This window comes from Pleurodeles waltl, chromosome 5 (assembly GCF_031143425.1).
Source record: "Pleurodeles waltl isolate 20211129_DDA chromosome 5, aPleWal1.hap1.20221129, whole genome shotgun sequence".
Classification (NCBI taxonomy): Eukaryota; Metazoa; Chordata; class Amphibia; order Caudata; family Salamandridae; genus Pleurodeles; species Pleurodeles waltl.
In genome coordinates, this window is record NC_090444.1 from 957,436,983 (window position 1) to 957,458,934 (window position 21,952).

General features: G+C 46.5%; 1 protein-coding gene across 1 annotated transcript in view; it reads left to right on the top strand.

Annotated features, from left to right (window-relative positions):
* The window catches only part of FBLN7 (fibulin 7), a 698,570-nt gene that overhangs the window by 396,486 nt on the left and 280,132 nt on the right, over positions 1-21,952 (top strand). Inside the window, exon 3 of the mRNA XM_069235079.1 lies at positions 13,923-14,096. Within this exon, the coding sequence (XP_069091180.1) occupies positions 13,923-14,096 (174 nt within the window). The remainder of the gene's footprint in view (positions 1-13,922; positions 14,097-21,952) is intronic.

Sequence of the window (21,952 nt, forward strand, 5' to 3'; positions counted from 1 at the left end):
TTGACTGAGGCGCGTCCCAGGCCTGATGTGTACTAACTAAATGAAATCTTGATTTGGAACAACGTGTCGGTGTTGGATGACTCGGAGCAATAGTGTTCAGCTTAACCGTGACAACAAGTGGAACTCACAAGATCAACGGCATGCCAACCAAGTCCAGGCCATCTATTTTGGGTTAACAAAGGGACAGCTCATGTCCGGGACGGAGGTGAATGAAAGAGCCAGTGCATGATTGTCGTACACTGTTGCATAACAAAGACACGTAGCCATCATTGTGATTAAAATGGCACACGCACAGATTACAGCATCCATTTGAAGTTTATATGTGAAGGCTTCATGTGTATAGCTATAATTTGCCTACCTGAAGCGCTGGAGTATAAACTCATCTGAGATGCTTTAGGTGAGGTGATCGGGATTGTCTGAAAGACAGACTTGTTCCCTTGTGATTTGCCTTTGGCTGGTAATATTCACTAAAATAAACAAGCATTTTCAATGCAACGGGTCTCGCATTAGCTCGAGTTAGAGCTATTAGCGTTGAAAATAAAATAAAATGCAGCGCGATTGCACTATGCGCTGCGTGGAAAATAAACAGATAAAGTAGTCCAGACACCATGCTGAATACATCGAGCTTTGTATGTTTTTAGTAGTTTAACTGTGCTGTGTAGGTGGGCTAAACATCGGAAAAGGCATCATGTATGCATGCCTTTCACAAATGAAAGCAAGCGGATTTTAAAAGGCAAGCCCACGAACCAATGTAAGTGACTGACGTGACATGGTCGTGGTTTGAAACCCAAAGAGAGATTACAGAATGAGATGGAGCGCTTTGCGCTCAACCGTTAAAATGATTTCGTGCACATTAATACTGCTTTTGAGGTGGAAAGTGGACTTGAACTTCACTACTGTAACACAATTGCAAGTGACTTCTTCAATGCAATCACTGCCTGTTGCACTACCAGTTCTGGATTCTGCAGGTAAACCACCAATTCTGTGGAAGGATTGCCGTGAGGCATGTGAATCAAACATAGAAGCACTGCATGTTGATTTTTTGTGGCAAAAAGGAAACTTGCCTTATTAAAACATTGTCCTGAGATAGAAGGTAGAACAGTGCTAAAGACACTTTATGGCACAAATAGAGAGGATGTTGATAATGACAATAATTCAGACATGGTAGAAAGATCAAATGATGAATTTGATAAAGTCATTAGAGCATTGGAGGAACATTTGGGAAATAAACAATCATAGTGGTGCAACAACGTAAGTTTTTTTTCTGGAGTGTAAATGCCTGCAGAGTCAATAGAGCATTATGTAGCAGTTTTACGATTGTTAGCAGCAACATGTAAATGTAAGGATTTGCATGATGACATCATCAGAGATCAGTTGATCAAAAGGCAAGCAAATTAGTGGATTTAAGAAAAACTGCTGAGTCTTAAGGAACCGTCTTTGGAAAAAGCAATTAGCACAGCCAAGCGTGTTGAGAATGTTTTTAGTTATGGTTATGAGGAAGTGCAGACATCTTTGAAAAACAGTAGCAAAGAAAGGAAGAAGGAACAATTGGTCACCAAATATGTCAGGAAGGCATGTTTCAGATGTGGCAGCATCAAACATTTTGCAACGTTACCAGTATGTCTGGCTATTAAAACTAAACTGGTTTAAATTAAAAAAGTTTGATCATATTTTTAGGGTGTGCAAGAGTGAAATATGTGAGAACAAATCAAATGTGGATATGTTACAATCCAGCAAGGGGGCAAGGGGCAGGATGATTCTGAGAGTGATGATGGAGACATTGAAGTATTTATGGTGTATGAGGATGACAGGTTAATGGAGCGTGTCTTTGAAGTATATGAACCATATAATCGTCCTAAGTATTCAGTGGAAATATTTGGTCAGGAAGTACCAATGTGGGTGGTTTCTTGTTCACCCCATATATTCATTGATAAGGATATTTGGAAAACATAGGTGGTGTGAATCTTATGTAAACTGATGCAGAAAGTGAAGGTTATTGTGGTTGAAAGTCACCCATGTTGGGTTATTTTGATACTACATTATTGTAGTGTATGTTGTAAAGAAGGGAAAGACATTATTGGGTTGGAGGGAGCAATGTGCATTAGGGTTCACATCAGATCCTAATTATCCTGATCAGGTGCTAATAGTGGTTCAGGATGGAGCAAATAGATGTCAGCATTCTTTTCCTGACTTATTCAGTAACAGGCTGTGTTGTTGTAAGAAATATACCCACTGCATCGAGAGAGTGAGAGAAGTAAAAACTGGCACTATTGTAACCTTTTGTGAAGTTTTCCAGAGGGAAGGGTATCCTGAAGACATTTTCACTGATAATGGTCCACAGTGTGTTTCCATGGAATTTGAGAATTATTGGAAGCATCAGGGAATGAGACATTACAGACATTACAGAATGGCACTATAACATCCATGGGAAAAGGGTATTTTAATAGAGTATTGTGTAAATGTGTACAACTGTCTGTTCATGAAGGGTTAAGTTGGAGAGTTGAAGTAAAAAATATGCTGTGGAGTTGTAGAGCCACTCCACATTCTTTGACAGAAGAGATGCCACTTGTGTTGCTCAAGGGGAGAATGCCAGGTACCAAGATAACACCAGGTTTTGTTGGACAAAAATGTTAGTGGTGTGGATTTTGAAAGGTTGTATAGAAGAGTGAAAGAGAAACAGAGCAGATATGGAGGTGTGAATTATAAATCCTTGCTTAAGACAATTAATTATAAAGTTGTTAATTTTATTTGTGTGTGCACAGGTATGTTTAGGAAAAAAGGTACATCCGAATGGTCTACTCCGAAACAGATAAGGAAGATATGTGACCAATCCCTGATATTGAATTATGGCAAAAATGTAATATAAACAACGTGACAAAGTGTAAAGAGAGTGAGTTGCAAGAGTATAGAATGCATAATAATCAAAAAATTGTGGACAAGCAACTCCACCAAGGAATTCGAGGAATGTTAGGCTACCAAAGAAATTGGAGGACTATGTTTCAACATGAAAGGTCCACTACTGTTTCCTTTATTGACAGACATTATGGCGGTCATAGTCAAAGACCGCCAGGGCGGAGGACCGCGGGAGCACCGCCGACAGGCCGGCGGTGCTCCAATGGGGATTCCGACCGCGGCGGTAAAGCCGCGGTCGGACCGGCAACACTGGCGGTCTCCCGCCAGTGTCCCGCCGCCCCATTGAATCCTCCAAGGCGCCGCCGAGGGGATTCCGACCCCCCCTACCGCCATCAGGACCGCCGGGAACCGGATGGCGGTAGGGGGGGTCGCGGGGCCCCTGGGGGCCCCTGCAGTGCCCATGCCACTGGCATGGGCACTGCAGGGGCCCCCGTAAGAGGGCCCCTAAATGTATTTCACTGTCTGCTGCGCAGACAGTGAAATACGCGACGGGTGCAACTGCACCCGTCGCACAGCTTCCACTCCGCCGGCTCGATTCCGAGCCGGCTTCATCGTGGAAGCCTCTTTCCCGCTGGGCTGGCGGGCGGCCTGAAGGCGGCCGCCCGCCAGCCCAGCGGGAATGTCAGAATTACCGCCGCGGTCTTTCGACCGCGGAACGGTAACCTGACGGCGGGACTTTGGCGGGCGGCCTCCGCCGCCTGCCAAGGTCAGAATGAGGGCCTATGTGTTAGATTGATATCTAATTTAATCTGAATGATTTATTGTATGTTGTTTAGTCATTTATATTTTGACGATGTTTAACTTAGGTGAATTGCTTTGTTATCATTTTATGTAATGGAATCTTCAGGTTGTATCAAGGAAGGGCAATCTGTTATGTTGATGTTGAACCAGACATACGAGTCTTGAGTTAGAAATGTCAACACAGTTTCATTTAGAAACTGTCCTGCGTCGAGCTGGGGATTCGGAAGGAGGCAGTTGATGGAGGCAGATAAGGAGCATGTCTTGTGGGTGGGGGTGGGAGGGATGTCCTAAATTATTTTTAATATTTTGAATTGGAGCAATATGTCGATGTTGGAATACTCATAGCAATGGTGCTGTACTTAACAATGATCCTGGCTACAAGACCGATATGTTATAATAGAGCAATGAATACTAGAAAAATGAAAGTAAGAAGGTGAGACTTATCTTGGACTAGTCTACTAGCATAAAATCTACAGCCAGATTGTCAACTCTGTTCAAGGGATACGTCTGTGTAGGATGTGTTAATATAGCATACAGCTGATCAATTATAGACCTGCACATCTAAATAAATGCAACCTTAATAAAATGGATGTTTATCCTAGGTGTGCCAAAACACAGGTTGGAACTTGGGTATGTCTGTACCCAACTAGTCCAATATTTCCAGGACATTTTAAAAAACCTTCACTTGGAACACCCCAAGATGCCTCAAACCCTTCAGCAAAAACTGCCCACCTAGGCTTAACCGAAACCGCAAGGCATTCAGGGCTTGGAGAATTCATATTTATAGCTATTGTCCTGGTGCTTTCTGTGATTACGGCCAACTGGAAGTCGGGCTCATCTTCTGTTTCAAAACGTGATTGAATAAGCTCGCTAACATCACACTTTGGAATGTTGCTATTAAAAAAAACTTTGCTTTAGAAACATCTTATAAAGTTTGGCAACGGTGAGACAAATGTCTATAAAAATGATAAACTTAACCTTGTATTTGGATATGATGATAAGGAACAGTTTGTTTTGGATTTATAAATAGATACAGCAATATTTTTAAGAAGACTAACGGAATCATGGCCTTTTATCAGTGTATTTGTGCATGTTTTCATTTCCTATCACTAATAAATGTGACTATTTATGTATATGCACCTAAAAAATAATAAAGAAAGGAAAGATATTTTTTTCCTGAATGTGGGTCACACCCTCGATGGTCTGATTACCTTCGTCCTTGGGTCCATCCTGATACATCTCCCTCTTCTGAAAGCCTGTGTGTCGTTTTCAACTTGCATTCAACCGTCAGATACAAATGGTCTGGGATGTAGATTTGTTGTAACTTAAGCTGCTGCTCAATATTCTTCTCTTTCTAGTCCTCCCCCACCACAGTTTTGCACACCACTGTGTTGGGGAAGCACCTACACTACTTAAACTGCTTGTATTTGGGGCTTCTGTTTAAGGCATTGAAGAAATATGCAATTTTTTCTTGAGGTTGGCATGGGGACTATGGTGCTACTACCATATGCACATTGCCACCTATTTCTCTTAATTGTAGTGTCCCTTTGCGCTCTGAAGATGATTCCCAGATAGTAAAAATAGTGTGTACTCGAGATGCCACATTTTAAGTGTTCCAGGAGCAGTGGAATATTCTTTAGAGCCATGGGACTCCAATCTGCGATTGGTCAACTGTTGCCTTGCAAAGTTAGGTAAATTTCAAATGAAAGTGTAAGCTTTCTCATCTATTATTTGCACCTTGAATTATATTACTTGTAAGATAAAAAATGCATTAATTAAATTGTGAATTAAAATGCGGAGCATTATTGCCCCGGAAACCTATGGCCTCAGATCCCTGTTGCTCCAAGCTTTCAGGGCCCTGGCAAGTGCCATGCGTCGCAGGTGAGTCTAATGAATTTTAGTGTGTTTCCATACATCACCACACTAAAATGAATTGTCATGCATTTATAGCTCCTCTCCACTGGCCAAGGTGTTTTGCTCTCAGAGCAGCATGTGCACTGCCACTGCTAGCCTGACTGATCGTTATGTGTTTGGAGTATTGTAAGCTCGGCCCAGAGAAGAGCTGACTGTGGTCTCCTCACTTTGATTGGGTTGCACAATGCATGCGTCATCAGCATTGGACTCATACCTGCCAAGATAGAATGCTGTACGACCCCGGAAACATGATCATCCCAGTGTCTCAATAGCTGTCATCTGAGCAGCATGCAGCTCCATACGGAGAACAAGCTTTGGAGGTGCATCCTGCAGCACCCGAACCAGTAAGCGCACAGCCAAGCACCAGCGGCTGCTGCAAATCTCAAGGGGAGGGGTGGGTGGGGGATGGACGGAGGGGGGTTAGTAAACAAATAATCCCCCCAAAAGAATCGTACCCATTGCAGACGCCGCCTGCCACGTTGCTCCTCTTCTCTTCTTCTGGTGTCCCAGCATTCACTGGGACACCAGCACAGACTCCCCAGCAATCGTGGTGCTGCTCTCATGCTAAACCTAGCAGCTTTGACTGCCACCCAGACACTGCCTTGGTGTCTGTGCAGTTTGTCCAGACCCGTCTGTGAGTGTGCATGTGTGTTTGGCCGGCCTGAGACATCCGGCCAAATACACATGCACACTTAGTGCACAGATTCCACTCCTCTCTCCCCACTCCCGTGGTCCAGACCTGCTCCTCCCTGCACCTGCTGATAGCTGAGCCAGCAGCTGAAAGATAAAACAATAATGAAATATAATTTTATCTTTCAGCTCCTGGCTTAGCCAGGAGGGCAACGCTCCTTTGCCATTGTGAAGGAGCCGCCCTGCAGCCAAGAACCTATTGCCACTAGGCCAGAGATGTCAGTGCTATGCTCAGCACTCTATACAGGTCGAAGGACGGCTTTGACTGGGAGCAGTCATACAGCAGTAGTCGATATGGCTCACTCAAGTGCAATAGGGACTGTGGGCTATTGCAGCCCCTTGATGTAACTCATGTTAGCAAGAGTTTTCATTTACATTTATTGTTTAACCTTTTAAGTGATGGCGTCAGCCTCAGGCCTATCCTGCTGGCCTATGTCTGCACTGGGGTACGTCTGTCAGCCATTGTCTGATCCTGGGGAAGGCATTAGAGGACCCTCTGGTGCTTCAGTTTTTTTTAGTTTAGTTTAGTTGTTGAGGTTGGGCTGCAAGGGAAGAGCAGCCCAAGTCGGGCTAGTGGTTTCCCAGGCACAACAGATTTTCTGCCACACCAGGGGGCAGGTAGGCAGGCTTGACCCACAGAGAAGATTTTATGTGCCTTTAATTGAGGGGAGGGCAGCTCTCTCACATATCATGCCTGGCCCTCTACACCAAAAAGTGGCAAAAGAATCCTTTTGCCCCCTCACCCCCCAGAGGGCACACTTGGGTGGTTTTACCCTCCTATCTGCCCCTGGGAGGAGCATATGAAAGAGGTTGGCGGAGTTTACCCACAATCTGCCTCAAGCCGGCAGAAAAGGCTGTGCCCATTCTGGACTAGGGGCAAGGTGCGATGCATGAGTAAGCCGCCACTGTTCCCTTTTTATTGTTGGGCCCATTTTTCCTCTGCTGTTTAGTGGTCTTTAGTGGAAATTTGTGGGTAGACACGTTCCATTCTCCCCCAGGAGGGGGAAGAAAGACTGATACAATCAGGTGCATGAGTCTTTCTGTCACCTGGGGACGCTCTGAGGTTGTTTGCCCAAAGGCCACTAGAGACTAGTGATTTCAACATTGAGCCAAAACAAAAAGGACTATGGTGCCCTACTCTGCGTCGAGCCAATACTCCCACCCAAGAATGGGCAATAGGGTCTTTCTGCCCACCTGGGGCAGATAGGATGTTTGCCTCAATTTTAGAGGGGTTGCCCTAATATACCCTGGGAGGGGGACATATCCCACTGGACACAAGTAATTTTACTTAAGGGTAAAGCAAACGGGTGTGGGTATTTCACTCTGGCACCGGGTCACATCCACGATGCAACAGGACCAAAATACTCTTTCTGCTCCAAGGGGGGAGAAGAGTTGGGTGTGCTCAAACTTGCCCTGTGTTCAGAAAGCCCCCTGGATGTTAGGAATATTTTTTAAAATTTGGATGGGTTCTCGCCCATTCTGACCTCAAACCGCATGCCTAAAGCCTCAACATTCTTTCTGCTCCCTCCTGTAGTAAAGAGTCCCCATCCCAATGGCAAGCAAGAACATATTGATTCTTCTACATACGTTTTTTGCTTTTTTTTACATTTGGGTACCAGAGTGGGGCTAAGTCCCAGAACCATCCTACTTCTATGCTGAATGGCTGCACTTTTCAGGCTACGATCAGCTGCCTCAAGGGAAAACCTACCAGAACCAGGCATTTCTGAAAAGCTGAGACAGTCCAGGATAGTATGCCTCTTGTTGCTCCTACAGCATTTTCTTACACACAAGGCAATACAAACCTCAACATTTGCCTAAAATAATTTTCCTTCCATTTCTGTGACATAATATTCTGTAAACCACAAGGATGTCCAAAATTCTCACTATCCAGCATTTCTCCACTCTTCCTGATAAAAACACTACATTGTGGCTGAGTCTAGTAGCCGTGACACAAAAGGCCCCAAAATGCATCACGTACAAATTGGCGATAGGGGTAGTTTGGTGTTTGGGCCCAAGCTTAGTGCCCACCCAGGAAAACCTACCAAACCCAAACATTTCTGAAAACTAGACAGCCTGGGGAGTCCAAGGTGGTGTACTCTGTGAAGATCTCACAATGCTTACTTACCCACCATTCCATACAAACCTCAAACTTTGTCTACAATTGTACATTTTCCTTGCATTTCTCTAACGTAAACATACCGATACCACAGGAAGCCACAACATTCCTGTTACATAGCCTTCTCCGACTTGTTCTGATAAAAATACTAGCCCACTTGTGTGCTGGGCCTAGTGCTCATGACAGGCCCAAATGGAACCAGGATCAATGAGACTCCTGTTGAAGTTGGTTTTATCTGGTTTCCAAAGGTATCTGGGTAAAAAACCTGGGGGGAGCTACACAAGTCATGCCAGCCTGGAATCCCCTGGGTGTCTATTTTAAAAAATGTGCAGACTTGCTAGGTTTCACTAGGTGCTGGCTGAGCTAGGGCCCAAAATCAATAGCTTCCCACATTGTAAAAAAAAGTGTTCATTTTCAGTGAAAAAATGTGATGTGTCCAAATTGTGTTTTAGGTCCCTAGTGGGAATGTTGAGTTGTTGGAAATTTGTGGCTCTTCACAGATTCCAGAAGTTTTCCTCAAAGAAATATGAGGAAAATTTGTGTTTTTATCTAAAGTTTTAGGTTTGCAAAAGTTTCTGGGTACAAAAAAACTGGTAGGAACCACACAAGTCTTGCCATCCTGTACTCCTCCAGGTCGGGGGCCGTTCCTTCGCAATGGCGAAGGAGCGTCGGCCCCCTGGCTAAGAGCCAGGAGCTGTAAAATAAAACAATATTTAATTATAATTTTATTTTACGGCTGCTGGCTTAGCCAACAGCATGTGCAGGGAGGGGCGGGGTAGGAAGAGAGAGTGCACTTAAATGTGCATGTGTGCTTTGCCGACCCTCTCATGCTGGCCAAATGCACATGCTCACTTAGGTTTCTCCAACCCAGATGTGTTGAAAAGCCAGGCTGGAGAAACTGCACAGACCCCAGGGTTGTGTCTGAGCGGCAGCCGAATACGCTCAGACCAATCCTGATGCTGCTTTCATGGTAGGTTTAACATGAAAACAGCGCCAGGATTGCTGGGATGTCTGTGCTGGTGTCCCTGTGAATGCTGCGACACCAGAAGGGAAGAGGAGCGCAAGGTGGCCAGTGGCATCCATGAAGTTAATTTTTTTTTCTTCATATTATTTCCCCCCGTCCCCATCCCCCGCCGCTCACCCCTCTCCTTGACATTTGCCGCAGACGCCACTGCTGAGGTATCTAGTTTAAAAAAAAATTTGAAGGGTTGCTAGAATTCCCTAGGTACCACCTCAGCTAAGGCCTAAAATCCACAACTACCCACATTCCAAACAAAGGATCCATGTTCAGTAGAAACATGTGGTACGTTTATGTTGCATTTTGGGCCATTTCCTTTTTTGGGCACTAGGCCTACCCACACAAGTGAGGTGTCATTTTTATCAGAAGAGTTGGGGGAACACTGGGTGGAAAATGAGTTGCTTCCTGTAGATTCTAAAAGTTTTCTTCACAGAACTATGAAGAAAATGCATCTTTTAGCCAAAGTTTGCGGTTTGTAAGACTTCTTGGTCAGAAAACCTGGTGAGAGCCATGCAAGTAACAGCACCCTGGATTTCCATAGGTGCCTCTATTTAAAAAATGTAAAGCTTTGCTAGATTTTCTAGGTGCTGACTGAGCTTAGTCCCAAGATCCACAGCTACCCACATTGCAATAAAAGAGTCAGTTTTCAGGGGAAAAAGCTGATGTGTCCATGTTGCCTTTTGGATCATTTCCTGTCACAAGCACTAGGTCTACAACACAAGTGTGGTACCAGTTTTAACAGAAGACTTGTAGGAAATTTGCTGATCCCAGCAGATTCCTGAACCATCACAGAAATAGGAGGAAAATTAGTGTTTTTAAGCATAGGTTGAGGTTTGCAGAGGCTTGTGGGTAAAACAACCTTGTTAGAACTACAGACGCCACACCACACTTATCTCCTCCTGGTGTCTCGTTTTAAAAAATGTCTGACTATGATAGGTTTTCCTGGGTGGCAGCAGAGCCTGGGCCCAAAATCTGCAGTTAGCTACATTGTAAAAAAGCATGGATTCTGCTGGGTGAAATATGATTTTTCCAGGTCGTGTTTTGGGGTGCATTGTGCCACAGGCACTGGGGGCAGCCACCCAAGTGAGGTAAATTTTCATGGGAGATATGTGGAAACTCAGAATAAATGAACGTTTATCATTACCAATTGGATCTCTCTGCGTTTCTGCCTTCTAAAGGTAAGCCAGTGTATAAAAAAGAAGACTTTTGGAAAAATCCTCTCTTAATCACATGCTAGTATAACTAGTATAGCTACTGCTCCTAAACTCATTATCTGGTGTAAATGTTAGAAATACATAGCTTTCCTTCATACCTATTTTTCACTCTTTATATTTTACTATATGATTTTCTGTATAATTGGTACACAATGAAAAACCATTGAAAGATGCAGCTCAGTTGTTGGCTCTGGGTACCTTGGGTTCTTGGAGAACCAACACGCCCTATTTATCCATGCTACTAGAAGGATCTAGAGGAAGAAACAGTGTATTCTAATTGTAAATCAGTCATTATGACTAGATGTTACAGATGAAATTGTTGTCACCAATGGCTTTTTTCCTACTCATTAGTACAGTTAGACAGTTAGGGGGTGATTCTGATTCTGGCGGGCGGCGGAGGCCGCCCGCCAGAATTCCGCCCCCATTATACCGCTCCGCGGTCAGAAGACCGCGGAGGGTATTATGAGTTTTTCCCTGGGCTGGCGGGCGGTCTCCAAAAGACCGCCCGCCAGCCCAGGGAAAAACTCCCTTCCCACGAGGATGCCGGCTCGTAATCGAGCCGGCGGAGTGGGAAGGTGCGACGGGTGCAGTGGCACCCGTCGCGTATTTCAGTGTCTGCAAGGCAGACACTGAAATACTTTGCGGGGCCCTCTTACGGGGGCCCCTGCCGTGCCCATGCCATTGGCATGGGCACGGCAGGGGCCCCCAGGGGCCCCTGACCCCCCCTACCGCCATCCTGTTCATGGCGGCTTTCCCGCCATGAACAGGATGGCGGTAGGGGGGGTCAGAATCCTCATGGCGGCGGAGCGCGCTCCGCCGCCATGAAGGATTCCCCCGAGCAGCGGTAAGTCGGCGGGAGCCCGCCGACTTGCCGCTTCTGACCGCGGCTGAACCGCCGCGGTCAGAATGCTCGTGGGAGCACCGCCAGCCTGTTGGCGGTGCTCCCGTGGTCGGTGGCCCTGGCGGCCACCGGCCGCCAGGGTCAGAATGACCCCCTTAGTCTCTTTGGGACAAATTTGAGGCATCTACACAAATCACCTATTGGTGAATTCAGGATTTTTTCAGAAATATATAGCCTTCATGGGTTTCCTACCGGTTCCCACCATTAACTGAAATAGGCTGAAGCACAAAAATTCTGAAAAATGGGCTACCTCCTTGAAAACTGCCAATACGGTGGTTATATATTTTTCTTTCCATTCAGCTCTGAATGTAGCTAAAAGCAGGGAAGTTGGTTACTTTAGCACAACAAACCTTTTGTTGATGCGATTTTTAGGGGGCAAAACAGGCTATATTGTCAGTCCCCTCCAGGGGAATCCACAAACCATGGGTACCCTTAGAATCCCCATGATGTTGGGGAAAAAAGGATGCAACTTAATGTGAAAACCTTATGTGAAAAAAGAAGTTATGGCAGCTTCAGCGTGAAGTACCCCAAATAGCCAAAAAAGGGCTCAGCACAGAGTTGGAAAAGCCTCTGCAGTTAACGGGTAACTTCATCTTGCATTCCCAATCATTTAATTTTTCCACAGATGGTGAGTTTGTGTAGTTTTTACTCCATGTAGCACGTGAATCTTAAGTAATGCACACTGTGAAACGAGGAGCCTATAGGTGCTGGTGTAAACTTAGGCTGTCATGCAGCATCCACAGACCGACTTTAAAATGTTGCCCTACAACCCCAACAAGCACCCTGCCAAGTACTCTGCATCAGTATTAGGCAATGAATCCTGTTTTATGATTATTTTTTCGAGTTTCATTTTAAAACACTGAGGGGCATATTTATGAGCCCCTAGCGCGTGACGCACTAGTGGTGCTAACCTCAGCTCCTTATTTACAAGGAGGTGTAACAACACTTTTTGTGGCATTACACCTCCTTGTAAATATGGGCCCGCTGACGCAGTTATCTGCTTCTGAGGGGCTGCAATGGATGTTGCTGTGGGCGCGCCACAGCAACACCCATTACATTTTGACGCTGCCTCAGATTTACAAGATTTCGTAAACCTGAGGCAGCGCCAAAATCTAACCTCACCCCCAGGGGTGGCTTTAGCAAGGCACAACGAGAAGGAATACTTTTATTCCTCCTCATTTTTTGCTTTTTCTATGCTTGCTGCATTCTGCAGCATGCTTAGAAAGAGCAAAATGCCAGAAATTATTATTTATGTGGGGGCTAGTGTCCCTTCCTGTACATAAACAATCATTTGAAAATGACGTTTTGGTAGTTCTGTGTGTGCTGCATTCTGTAGCACACACAGAAGTGCCAAAGCACCATTAGTGATTGTTTATGTGTGGGAAGGGACACCTTCCTGCAGGTAAACAATCACACTCCTCCACGCAGACATTCTTGCAAGAAGGTGCAAGGATGTCTGCGTTGGCTCTGGCAGCTAAATTTAGCGCCAGCGCAGGGGACAACACAGGGTTGTGCCATTTTCACTTAAATACGGCACATCCCTGCTTTGTGAAAATGACGAGAGCGGTGCCGCCAATTTTGGCGCTGCATGGCACTACATCGTTTTCACATAAATATTGGTCTCAGATTGTTCACTAAAAAATTTTTTCCCAAAGTTCTAACAGCCCATATATTTTTTGAAGTTCCCTTACAATATTGAGACAGGCAGTTCTTGTTTAACTTGAGTACTTTTCAGTGCCAAGATACCCTGGTAAACGTTTGATTTACATAATGCAATGCAGCAAGTTCTGGCTGTGTCTCCCGTGGCATTTGGCCTGCAGGCCTTGCAATAATGAAAAAAAAAGATTATTCATCCTATTGATGGATGTGATACACAAACAACTTAAACATGTAAACATTGTAAACTGTAAGAAAGATAGAATGGGGATGCTCGCCTGATAAGGACAATAGCGTTGCCCCGCAAACTGCAGCCCAAAAGTTACTGCCCAAGGGCATCTGACAGCCAAGTATCAGTAAGAGTGAGACATTGTTAGAAGCATAGATGATCTGTTGTTCTGCCACAAGAAGGTAGCACTGTTGTATAGGGAAATCTGACAGAGGTTTGTCTCATGAAAACATTTCTGCCGCTTACATATATTTTTAGCTGTTTGAGAATAATCAGACCAGGGAAAGCTACATATCAGACATTTTAGAAATCAGATTGATGCATGAGTTCACTGCCATATTTTTCTGAGGCTCTCTTTGTGGGAAACCTGCTTGATTATGACCTGGCACTATTATGCTTTCGAGGTTTACATAGAGCAAACTAATTAAAGTCTCATCGTCTCTTCTCCATATTGTCCTGTCACCTCATGGGACACAAAGTCGAAACTCATTACTATGACTATTAACCCGCATACCTCGTTTTATTCACAGTGGTGAGCTGCCCCGCTTTGGAGGCCCCTTCCGATGGGAACAAGTTTGGCTCTAAATACACCGTGGATCATGACATATATTTCACGTGCAACCCGGGCTTCCAGCTCATTGGCCCAAGCAGCAGAGTGTGCCAGCCGAATGGCAGCTGGACTGGAGATACGCCACATTGTAGAGGTATGTGACAATCGGACAGAAAAAAGTGCCTGTGGTTTTCAACCTTCAGTGTCTTGTCTCAGTGAGAATCCCTTTGAGTGGATCATGGGTTCTGAGTGTAAGATTCTGGTCCATAGGGACCACCGCAACGAATGAGTCACCGGCTTATGTGAGTGGCTGGCAACCCTGTAAGTCAAGGTTGGGCTCTGGTGAATCTTCCAGGTCTTTGCCATAGTGCAGCGCTGTGGTGAAGAAAGGGTCATCACCCAGTGCAGAGTTGTGACTCGAAGAGGGACTCCACGTTAAGTGTATGGCTCATGACCCCTCATAAGCTATGTGGGGGCTACAGTGAATCTTAAGGGCCGTTACCCTAGTGCAGCACTGTGGTGAACACAGATAGATCCTTTCCTCTGTGCACTATTGTGACCCTAAGAGGGATATCACACTGAGTGAGTGGAGTGTGATCCTTGTGTGCTAGATGGGGGGCTGTGGAGCAAGTCGATGGCTGTTGCCATTATCAATGGGTATCTATGAACTCAGAACTTCTACTTTTTCATCAAAACGTGAGTAGCCTCCCCAGGTCTGCCGTCAGAGACATACTAAACTTACTGCAACAACAGAGCAGCACAGTGGGTATGGACACCGTGCCAGCCACCAAAATACTACCTCTCATCGCAGGCACCAGGCAAAGTCAACTGCAGCCCAGGACTGCTGAAGTTTCTGAGCCTTCCATCTCATCTTCAGAGGGAGTGGGTAAGGCTGCATTTTGAAGTGCAGAACCTTTTTGGGGGAAATGTACTGTGACTAAAGCCTCAAAGGTGCTGGGACACTGTAGACTTAAAGGGCCATTGTAGGACTTCTAAGACTCGTATACTGTAGTGGGGCCAAACCTGGATGTTGTTACAAGTAAATGGGGAATACCCTCCATCCATAGCAAGAAAAGACGGGTGCTGGTGTCTGCGCAGACAGTGTTAAATTGCAGACTTTATGAAGAATGTCTTACTATTTAGTGTGTTCTGTATTTTGCTTTGTATCTGTGTAAACATACTAATTTTCTATCAAAACAAGTGTCTGGATGGACATACATTTATTAAAGTTCCAAATATACATTGAGTTCTGAGCCTGTATTCATGCTCTACCTGCTTTTCCCTTAGAAGCCTTGGACTGCTTGACTCGTGCTACCACTGAAAGTCAAATACAGAAAGCCCACTTGGCCTTGTTGCTCAAAGCAAAGTAGGGCAGACCTTGGAACATCAGAAACAAAAGGCCTCGATCACCACCATTGGGCCCAGTAGATCCTTCTTTCTCTGTGACCCTCTGTAAGAGTTTCTAACATGTATTTGTTCAATGATGTTATTCTTTGGGCTACAACTGCACCAATAAATGCAAAGGATGCACAGATATGAACTTATTGAGTGAGATATTTGTGAGAAATGTTTGCCTCACCTAACTGTGACTACCAAAATCTTGTAAAATGGGCAGCAGTATATTTAATAACTGGCAATCTATAATGGTATAGTTAAGTAAATATCTGTTAGGTCTACTACTTCTCCCCATCCTGTAGACTTCTTGTTGTTTGGGAGTGTGTTCCCATTGAAGGCAATAGAGGCTCACCATTTATAGGAGAAGAAATATGTTTTCTTGGAAGTGTGTGACTCTATGAGGGCTATGCAGGCACTTATTTTGTTGGGTAGGGTGGATTTGATTGCAAGGACAGTGACAGCTATCCAATCGATAGCAAGGTGGAAGGCATGTATGTACAGACAGCCAATCAATTACATATTTTAGAAGCAGTTTCAGAAATATGCAAGCCTGTGTGAATGTCTTGATGCACAGTGACACCACCTAAACGGTGTCTATTGGGGCATAAAAGAGATAGGTGACACTGTTAGACTTTTCATCCTTGGCGTGGTCTCCCTTAACTTTTTGCCTCTGTTCCCCAGGTTGTTGATGTGTGCTGGACTCTGATTTTACTGTTTTTGTTACTCTGGGCACTTTACCACTGCTAACCAATGCTAAAGTGCAAGTGCTCCTGTTTAAAATGTGTAAGTCATTGGTTCTCCATGATTGGCATATTTGTTTTACTGTTAAGTCCCTAGTAAAGTGAACTAGAGGTGCCCAGGGCCTGTAAATCAAATGTTACTAGTGGGCCTGCAGCACTGGTTGTGCCACCCACACAAGTAACCCTGTAATCGTGTCTCAGACCTGCCACTGCAGTGTCTGTAAGTGTATTTTTTTACACTGTAAATTCGACTTGGCAAGTGTACCCACTTACCAGGCCTAAACCTTCCCTTTTCTTACATGTAAGGCACCCCTAAGGTAGGCTCTAGGTAGCCCCAAGGGCAGGGTGCAGTGTATGGATAAGGTAGGACATATAGTAATGTGGTTTATATGTCCTGACAGTGAAATACTGCCAATTTCGTTTTTCACTGTTGCAAGGCCTGTCTCTCTCATAGGATAATATGGGGGCTACCTTTAAATATGATTAAAGTGTAGATTCCCCTAGAGAGTAGATGGACATGTGGAGTTTGGGGTTCCTGAACTCACAATTAAAAAATACACCTTTTAGTAAAGTTGATTTTAAGATTGTGCGTTTGAAAATGCCACTTTTAGAAAGTGAGCATTTTCTTGCTTAAACCATTCTCTGACTCTGCCTTGTTTGTGGATTCCCTGTCTGGGTCAGTTTGACAGTTGGGTTGTTCTTCACCTCGCACTAGACAGTGACACAAAGGGGGCTGGGGTGTAACCTGCATTTCCTGATTAGCCATCTCTGCTGGGAGGGAGGGGTGGAGTGGTCACTCTCATCTGAAAGGACTATGCCTGCCTCTGACAATGCCGGCTCCAACCCCCTGGTGTGTGTCTGAGGTCTTGCCTGGGCAAGGCAGGATTTCACAAGTAGGTGTGAGTCCCCTTTGAAGAAAGGTGACTTCAAAGACTAAAATGGGTATAAGAAGGGCACCCAAATCTACAGACTTTAGAAACACTTCTGGAACCAAGAGGAACCTCTGCCTGGAGAAGAGCTGATAGCTGAGGAAGAAGTGCTGCCCTGCCTGTGACTGTGCTTTGTGGAGCTTTCCTGCAGTGCTGCTTCTGCCAGAGTAAGAGGGCAAAGATTGGACTTTGTGTGCCTTCCATCTTGTGAAGAAACCTCCAAGGGCTTGAGTTAGAGCTTGCCTCCTGTTGTTTGAAGTCTCAGGGACAGCAAATACTTCTCTCTGCCAGCACCTGGAGTCTCTGGAGAGACTCCTGCTCTGACAAGTGGTGCCCTATCCAGTTCCTGAGCCCTTGAAAGGAAAGCTGGTGGAAATCCAAGGAAATCGACTTCGGACGACTCCGGACCGACGCTGCTGCTGAATCCGGTGACGCCGCCTGCACCCGACGCCGTGACCTTCGCTGGAACGCGACGCTCTTCGCAGGCCCGACGCCGCTCGAAGTGCACAGATTCAACGTTTCGCACAGACGCCGCGATCCCCGACTTCGCGCATCGGCTTTTTTTCACTCTTCACCAAAGGTACTGTACTTGGGGGTCTACACGACTCTGTCACAGCTTGTTGGGAACGACTCCGTCACGACGCCGTGTTAACATCTCATCGAAGCATTTTTGTTTCTAAGCGCTATTTTTTAGTTTAATCTTTAAAAATTCATAACTTGACTTGTGTATGTTGGATTTTTGTCGTTTTGGTCTTGTTTTGTTTAGATAAATATTTCCTATTTTTCTAAACCGGTGTTGTGTCATTTTGTAGTGTTTTCATTAAGTTACTCTGTGTGTTGGTACAAATACTTTACACCTAGCACTCTGAAGTTAAGCCTACTGCTCTGCCAAGCTACCAAGGGGGTAAGCAGGGGTTAGCTGAGGGTGATTCTCTTTTACCCTGACTAGAGTGAGGGTCCTTGCTTGAACAGGGTGTAACCTGACTGTCAACCAAAGACCCCATTTCTAACATTGGTGATCAGCGGTTGGGATTTGGACTTGTATTTGTACTTGACATACAGTAATTAAGTGTACACTACTGTTTGAATTCAGACCACTACGTGACCACATACTGCTTGTCTTGAGATTTTTGCTTTTTCTCTTTTTGTGGATTTTTCCCTACGTCCACTTTGTTTTTTTCGCTGATCCTTGATTGACTTTGAACTTCATTTGGGAACTTGTTTCTGCATTTGGAACTTTGCACTCTTTTTACCTTTCATCATGTCTCTAAGAGATGCATCAGTTGGAGCTGACTTTGACCTTGAGAAATTGGAGAGTTATACCAAAGCTCAGTTGAAGCAGTTCTGTAAAAGTTTTGACTGTCCCATTAAGAGCTCATCCAGGAAGGAGGAGCTGCAAAAGGTGCTGAGGGCCTGGGTGACAGCCAAGAGCACTGAAGGGCACACAGAGGATGAGGGAGATGAGGAGGATGAGGAAGTGTGTTCATTACACAATGGTATTGTGGGTGGGCCTGTTATGTCCAGGGAGAAGGTCTCCAGGGCAGGTAGCAGTGTCTCATCCAAGGGTCTGACACCTGAGGAGTTGCAGGACAGACAGGCAGAGAGGGCATACCAATTGAAGCTGCAGAAGCTCAATCTGGAGAAAGAAAGCGATGAGAGAAGAGCAGTCATTGAGGAAAGGAAGATGCAGCTGGCTCATGAGCTTAACTTAAAGGAGTTAGTTCAGAGGAGCCAGTCCAGTAGGGATGGTGGCAGCAATCCTACAGTGCAGCCGGAGAGAAGGGTACACATCCCAAAAGACCTTGTGAGGGATTATAAGAGGGAGGATGATATCTACTTGTGGTTCAAGGGTTATGAGTCAGCTCTCCACATGAACCTGGTCCCTGAAGCTCATTGGGGGGCAGCCCTGTGGAAGCATTTTGAGGCAGAGGGGAGGGACACACTGACGGCCTTAGGGGATGCTCAGAGTCTCACCTACCCTGTCATGAAGGAGGCCTTACTCACCAGGTATGGTCTCACCCCTGAGCAGTACAAGGAGAAGTTTAGATCTTCCAAGAGAAAGGAATCCCAAACGTGGTTGGAATGTGTTGATTCTTTTTGCAGGTCACTGGATGGTTGGGTGAAGGGCAGTAAGGTAAACACGAATGAGGGGCTTTACAATTTAATTTCTTGGGAGCACTTGTACAGTTTATGTTTTCCAGAGCTGGCCCAGGACCTCATTGACAGCAAGCTGACTGACCCCAGGAAGCTTGCGCAGGAAGCGGACCGCTGGGAGAGCACCAGGGTCCAAAAGAGGTGTGGGGGAGACCACGCCAAGGGTGGGCAGGGCCCCTCTCAGAAGAAAGGGGGGGGTAAGGGCAAACAGGGGGAGTTCTCAAAAGGGCCCCAAACTGATTCCCAGGGTAAGGATTCCCAACCCCCCAGTGAAAAGAAGCCATGGTTGTCCAAAGGGAAGCCAGTGGCAGGTGGTCCCCCACGTAAGTGCTATGCATGTGACCAGGTGGGTCATGTGAGGCGGGACCCCAAATGCCCCAAAAGTACACCAGCACCCACTGGTGCACAGTCCCAGGGTTTGGCCAGTGTAGCGCTTGGGGAGGAGTTGGTTTCAGGTGGGTGGGAACCAGCAGAAATTACCCTTGTCTCACTAGGGGACAGTGAGATGGTCCAGAGAAACCTAGTGCCTGATAACACTAAGAAATACAGGCAATGGGTGACCATCAATGGACAGAGGGTGGAGGCTCTGAGAGACAGAGGAGCCAGTGTGACTACAGTGAGGGGTCACCTGGTGTCTTAAGAGCAGATTGATCCTCGGGTACTTCACCAAGTAGTTGCGGTAGACAACTCTGAGCGCCTCTGCAGAGTGGCGCAGGTTCCCTTTGAATGGGGGGGGGTCTCAGGTTCCTGGAAAGTAGCTGTGAGTCCAACCATGCCTGTTGATTGTTTGCTAGGTAACGACCTGGAGGATTCCCCTTGGAAGGAGGTGGAACACAGGTCTCATTTGGAGATGTTTGGTCTGCCTGGGTGGGTATGCGTATCCACCCGGTCTATGGCAGCCAATCAGGGTAGTCAAGAGCCCCTGGAGCCTGAAACAGTGGCCCAGGGGACCGCCAAGAAGAGGAAGGGCAGGGGGCGCGGGAAACCGGCCCCAGAAGTTCCCACGGTCCGGGAGGAGGCAGAGCCTCAGGGTGATGCCCCAGAGCCTACAGGGGAACAGGTGGCTGAACTGGGCGAGGTCCCTGAGCTGTCGCAGTGGCAGCAGGAAGGGGGACCCACCAGGGAAGCATTCTGCACAGCGCAGAAGGAGTGCCCTACTCTTGAGGGGCTACAGCAGCAGGCTGCAGCCCAGGCGGCTGGCGAGGCGCCAGGTACTCACCTGATTTATTGGGAGGATGGCCTCCTGTATAGTGAGCCGAAGGTTCCTGAGCCTGGGTCAGCTCGTATGCTGGTGGTACCCCAGTGCTTCAGGGCCTTCCTACTGGGTTTGGCTCATGATGTGCCGTTGGCAGGACATCTAGGGCAGGACAAGACCTATAAGAGGCTTGTCTCCCACTTTTACTGGCCCTTGATGCACAAGCAGTCAGCTGCTTATTGTAGGTCTTGTCAGACTTGTCAGGCAAGTGGCAAGAATTGGGGGAAATGCAAAGCTCCCCTCCAACCTTTACCTGTAGTCAGTACTCCCTTTGAACGGGTAGGAATTGACATTGTGGGGCCTCTGAACCCCAAGACAGCCATGGGCAACAGGTTCATCCTGGTCTTGGTGGACCATGCCACACGATACCCAGAAGCCATTCCTCTAAGGACGGTCACTGCCCCCGTGGTGGGACGTGCCTTCATGGGAGTTTTTACCCGCATGAGGTTCCCCAAGGAGGTGGTATCTGATAGAGGTACAAACTTCATATCCACTTATATGAAGTCTCTGTGGAAGGTTGTGGGGTAACCTACAAGTTCACCACCCCTTACCACCCCCAAAGTAATGGTCTGGTTGAGAGATTCAACCGCACCTTGAAAGGCATGATTCAGGGCCTGTCAGAGCCCTTGAGGCGTAAGTGGGACGTCCTGTTGCCATGCCTTCTGTTCGCTTACAGGGAGGTGCCTCAAAAGGGACTTGGCTTTAGCCCCTTTGAGCTCATCTATGGCCACCCTGTGAGGGGACCGCTCAGTCTGGTGAAGGAGGCTTTGGAGAAAGCTCCTAGCAAACCACCCCAGGATGTATTTAGCTACATGCTGGCACTAAGAAACCAGACTGCCCACTTCCGGAGTTTCGCTCAGGAGAACCTGGAAGCAAGGCAGGAGGATATGAAACGGTGGTACGACCAGAATGCCACTCTGGTTGAGTTTCAGCCTGGACAAAAAGTGTGGGTCATGGCACCAGTGGAGCCTAGGGCTCTCCAAGATAAGTGGACTGGGCCTTTTGAGGTGGTGGAAAGAAAGAGCGAGGTCACCTATCTGGTAGACTTGCAATCCCCCAGGAACCCTTTGAGGGTCCTACATGTCAACAGCCTCAAACCACACTTTGAGCGAACTGAGCTATCCATGCTCCTAGCGACAGATGACGGGGTGGAGGAAGAGAGTGAGCCTCTTCCTGACCTCCTGTCTGCAGGAGAGAAAGATGGGTCTGTGGAGGGAGTGATCCTCTCCCCCTCCCTGACTGAGGAACAGCAGAGGGACTGTCGCCACGTGCTGGGACAGTTCGCCTCGCTGTTTTCCCTGATCCCAGGAGTCACACACCTGTGCACACATGATGTGGACACTGGGGACAGTACACCTGTTAAACATAAGGTTTACAGGGTGACTGACAGGGTCAGGGCTTGCATTAAGGAGGAAGTCTCCAAAATGTTAACCCTAGGGGTTATTGAGCACTCCAGCAGTCCTTGGGCCAGCCCAGTGGCCTTGGTCCCAAAGGCTGCTACTCCTGGTGCCACTCCAGAACTTAGGTTCTGTGTGGA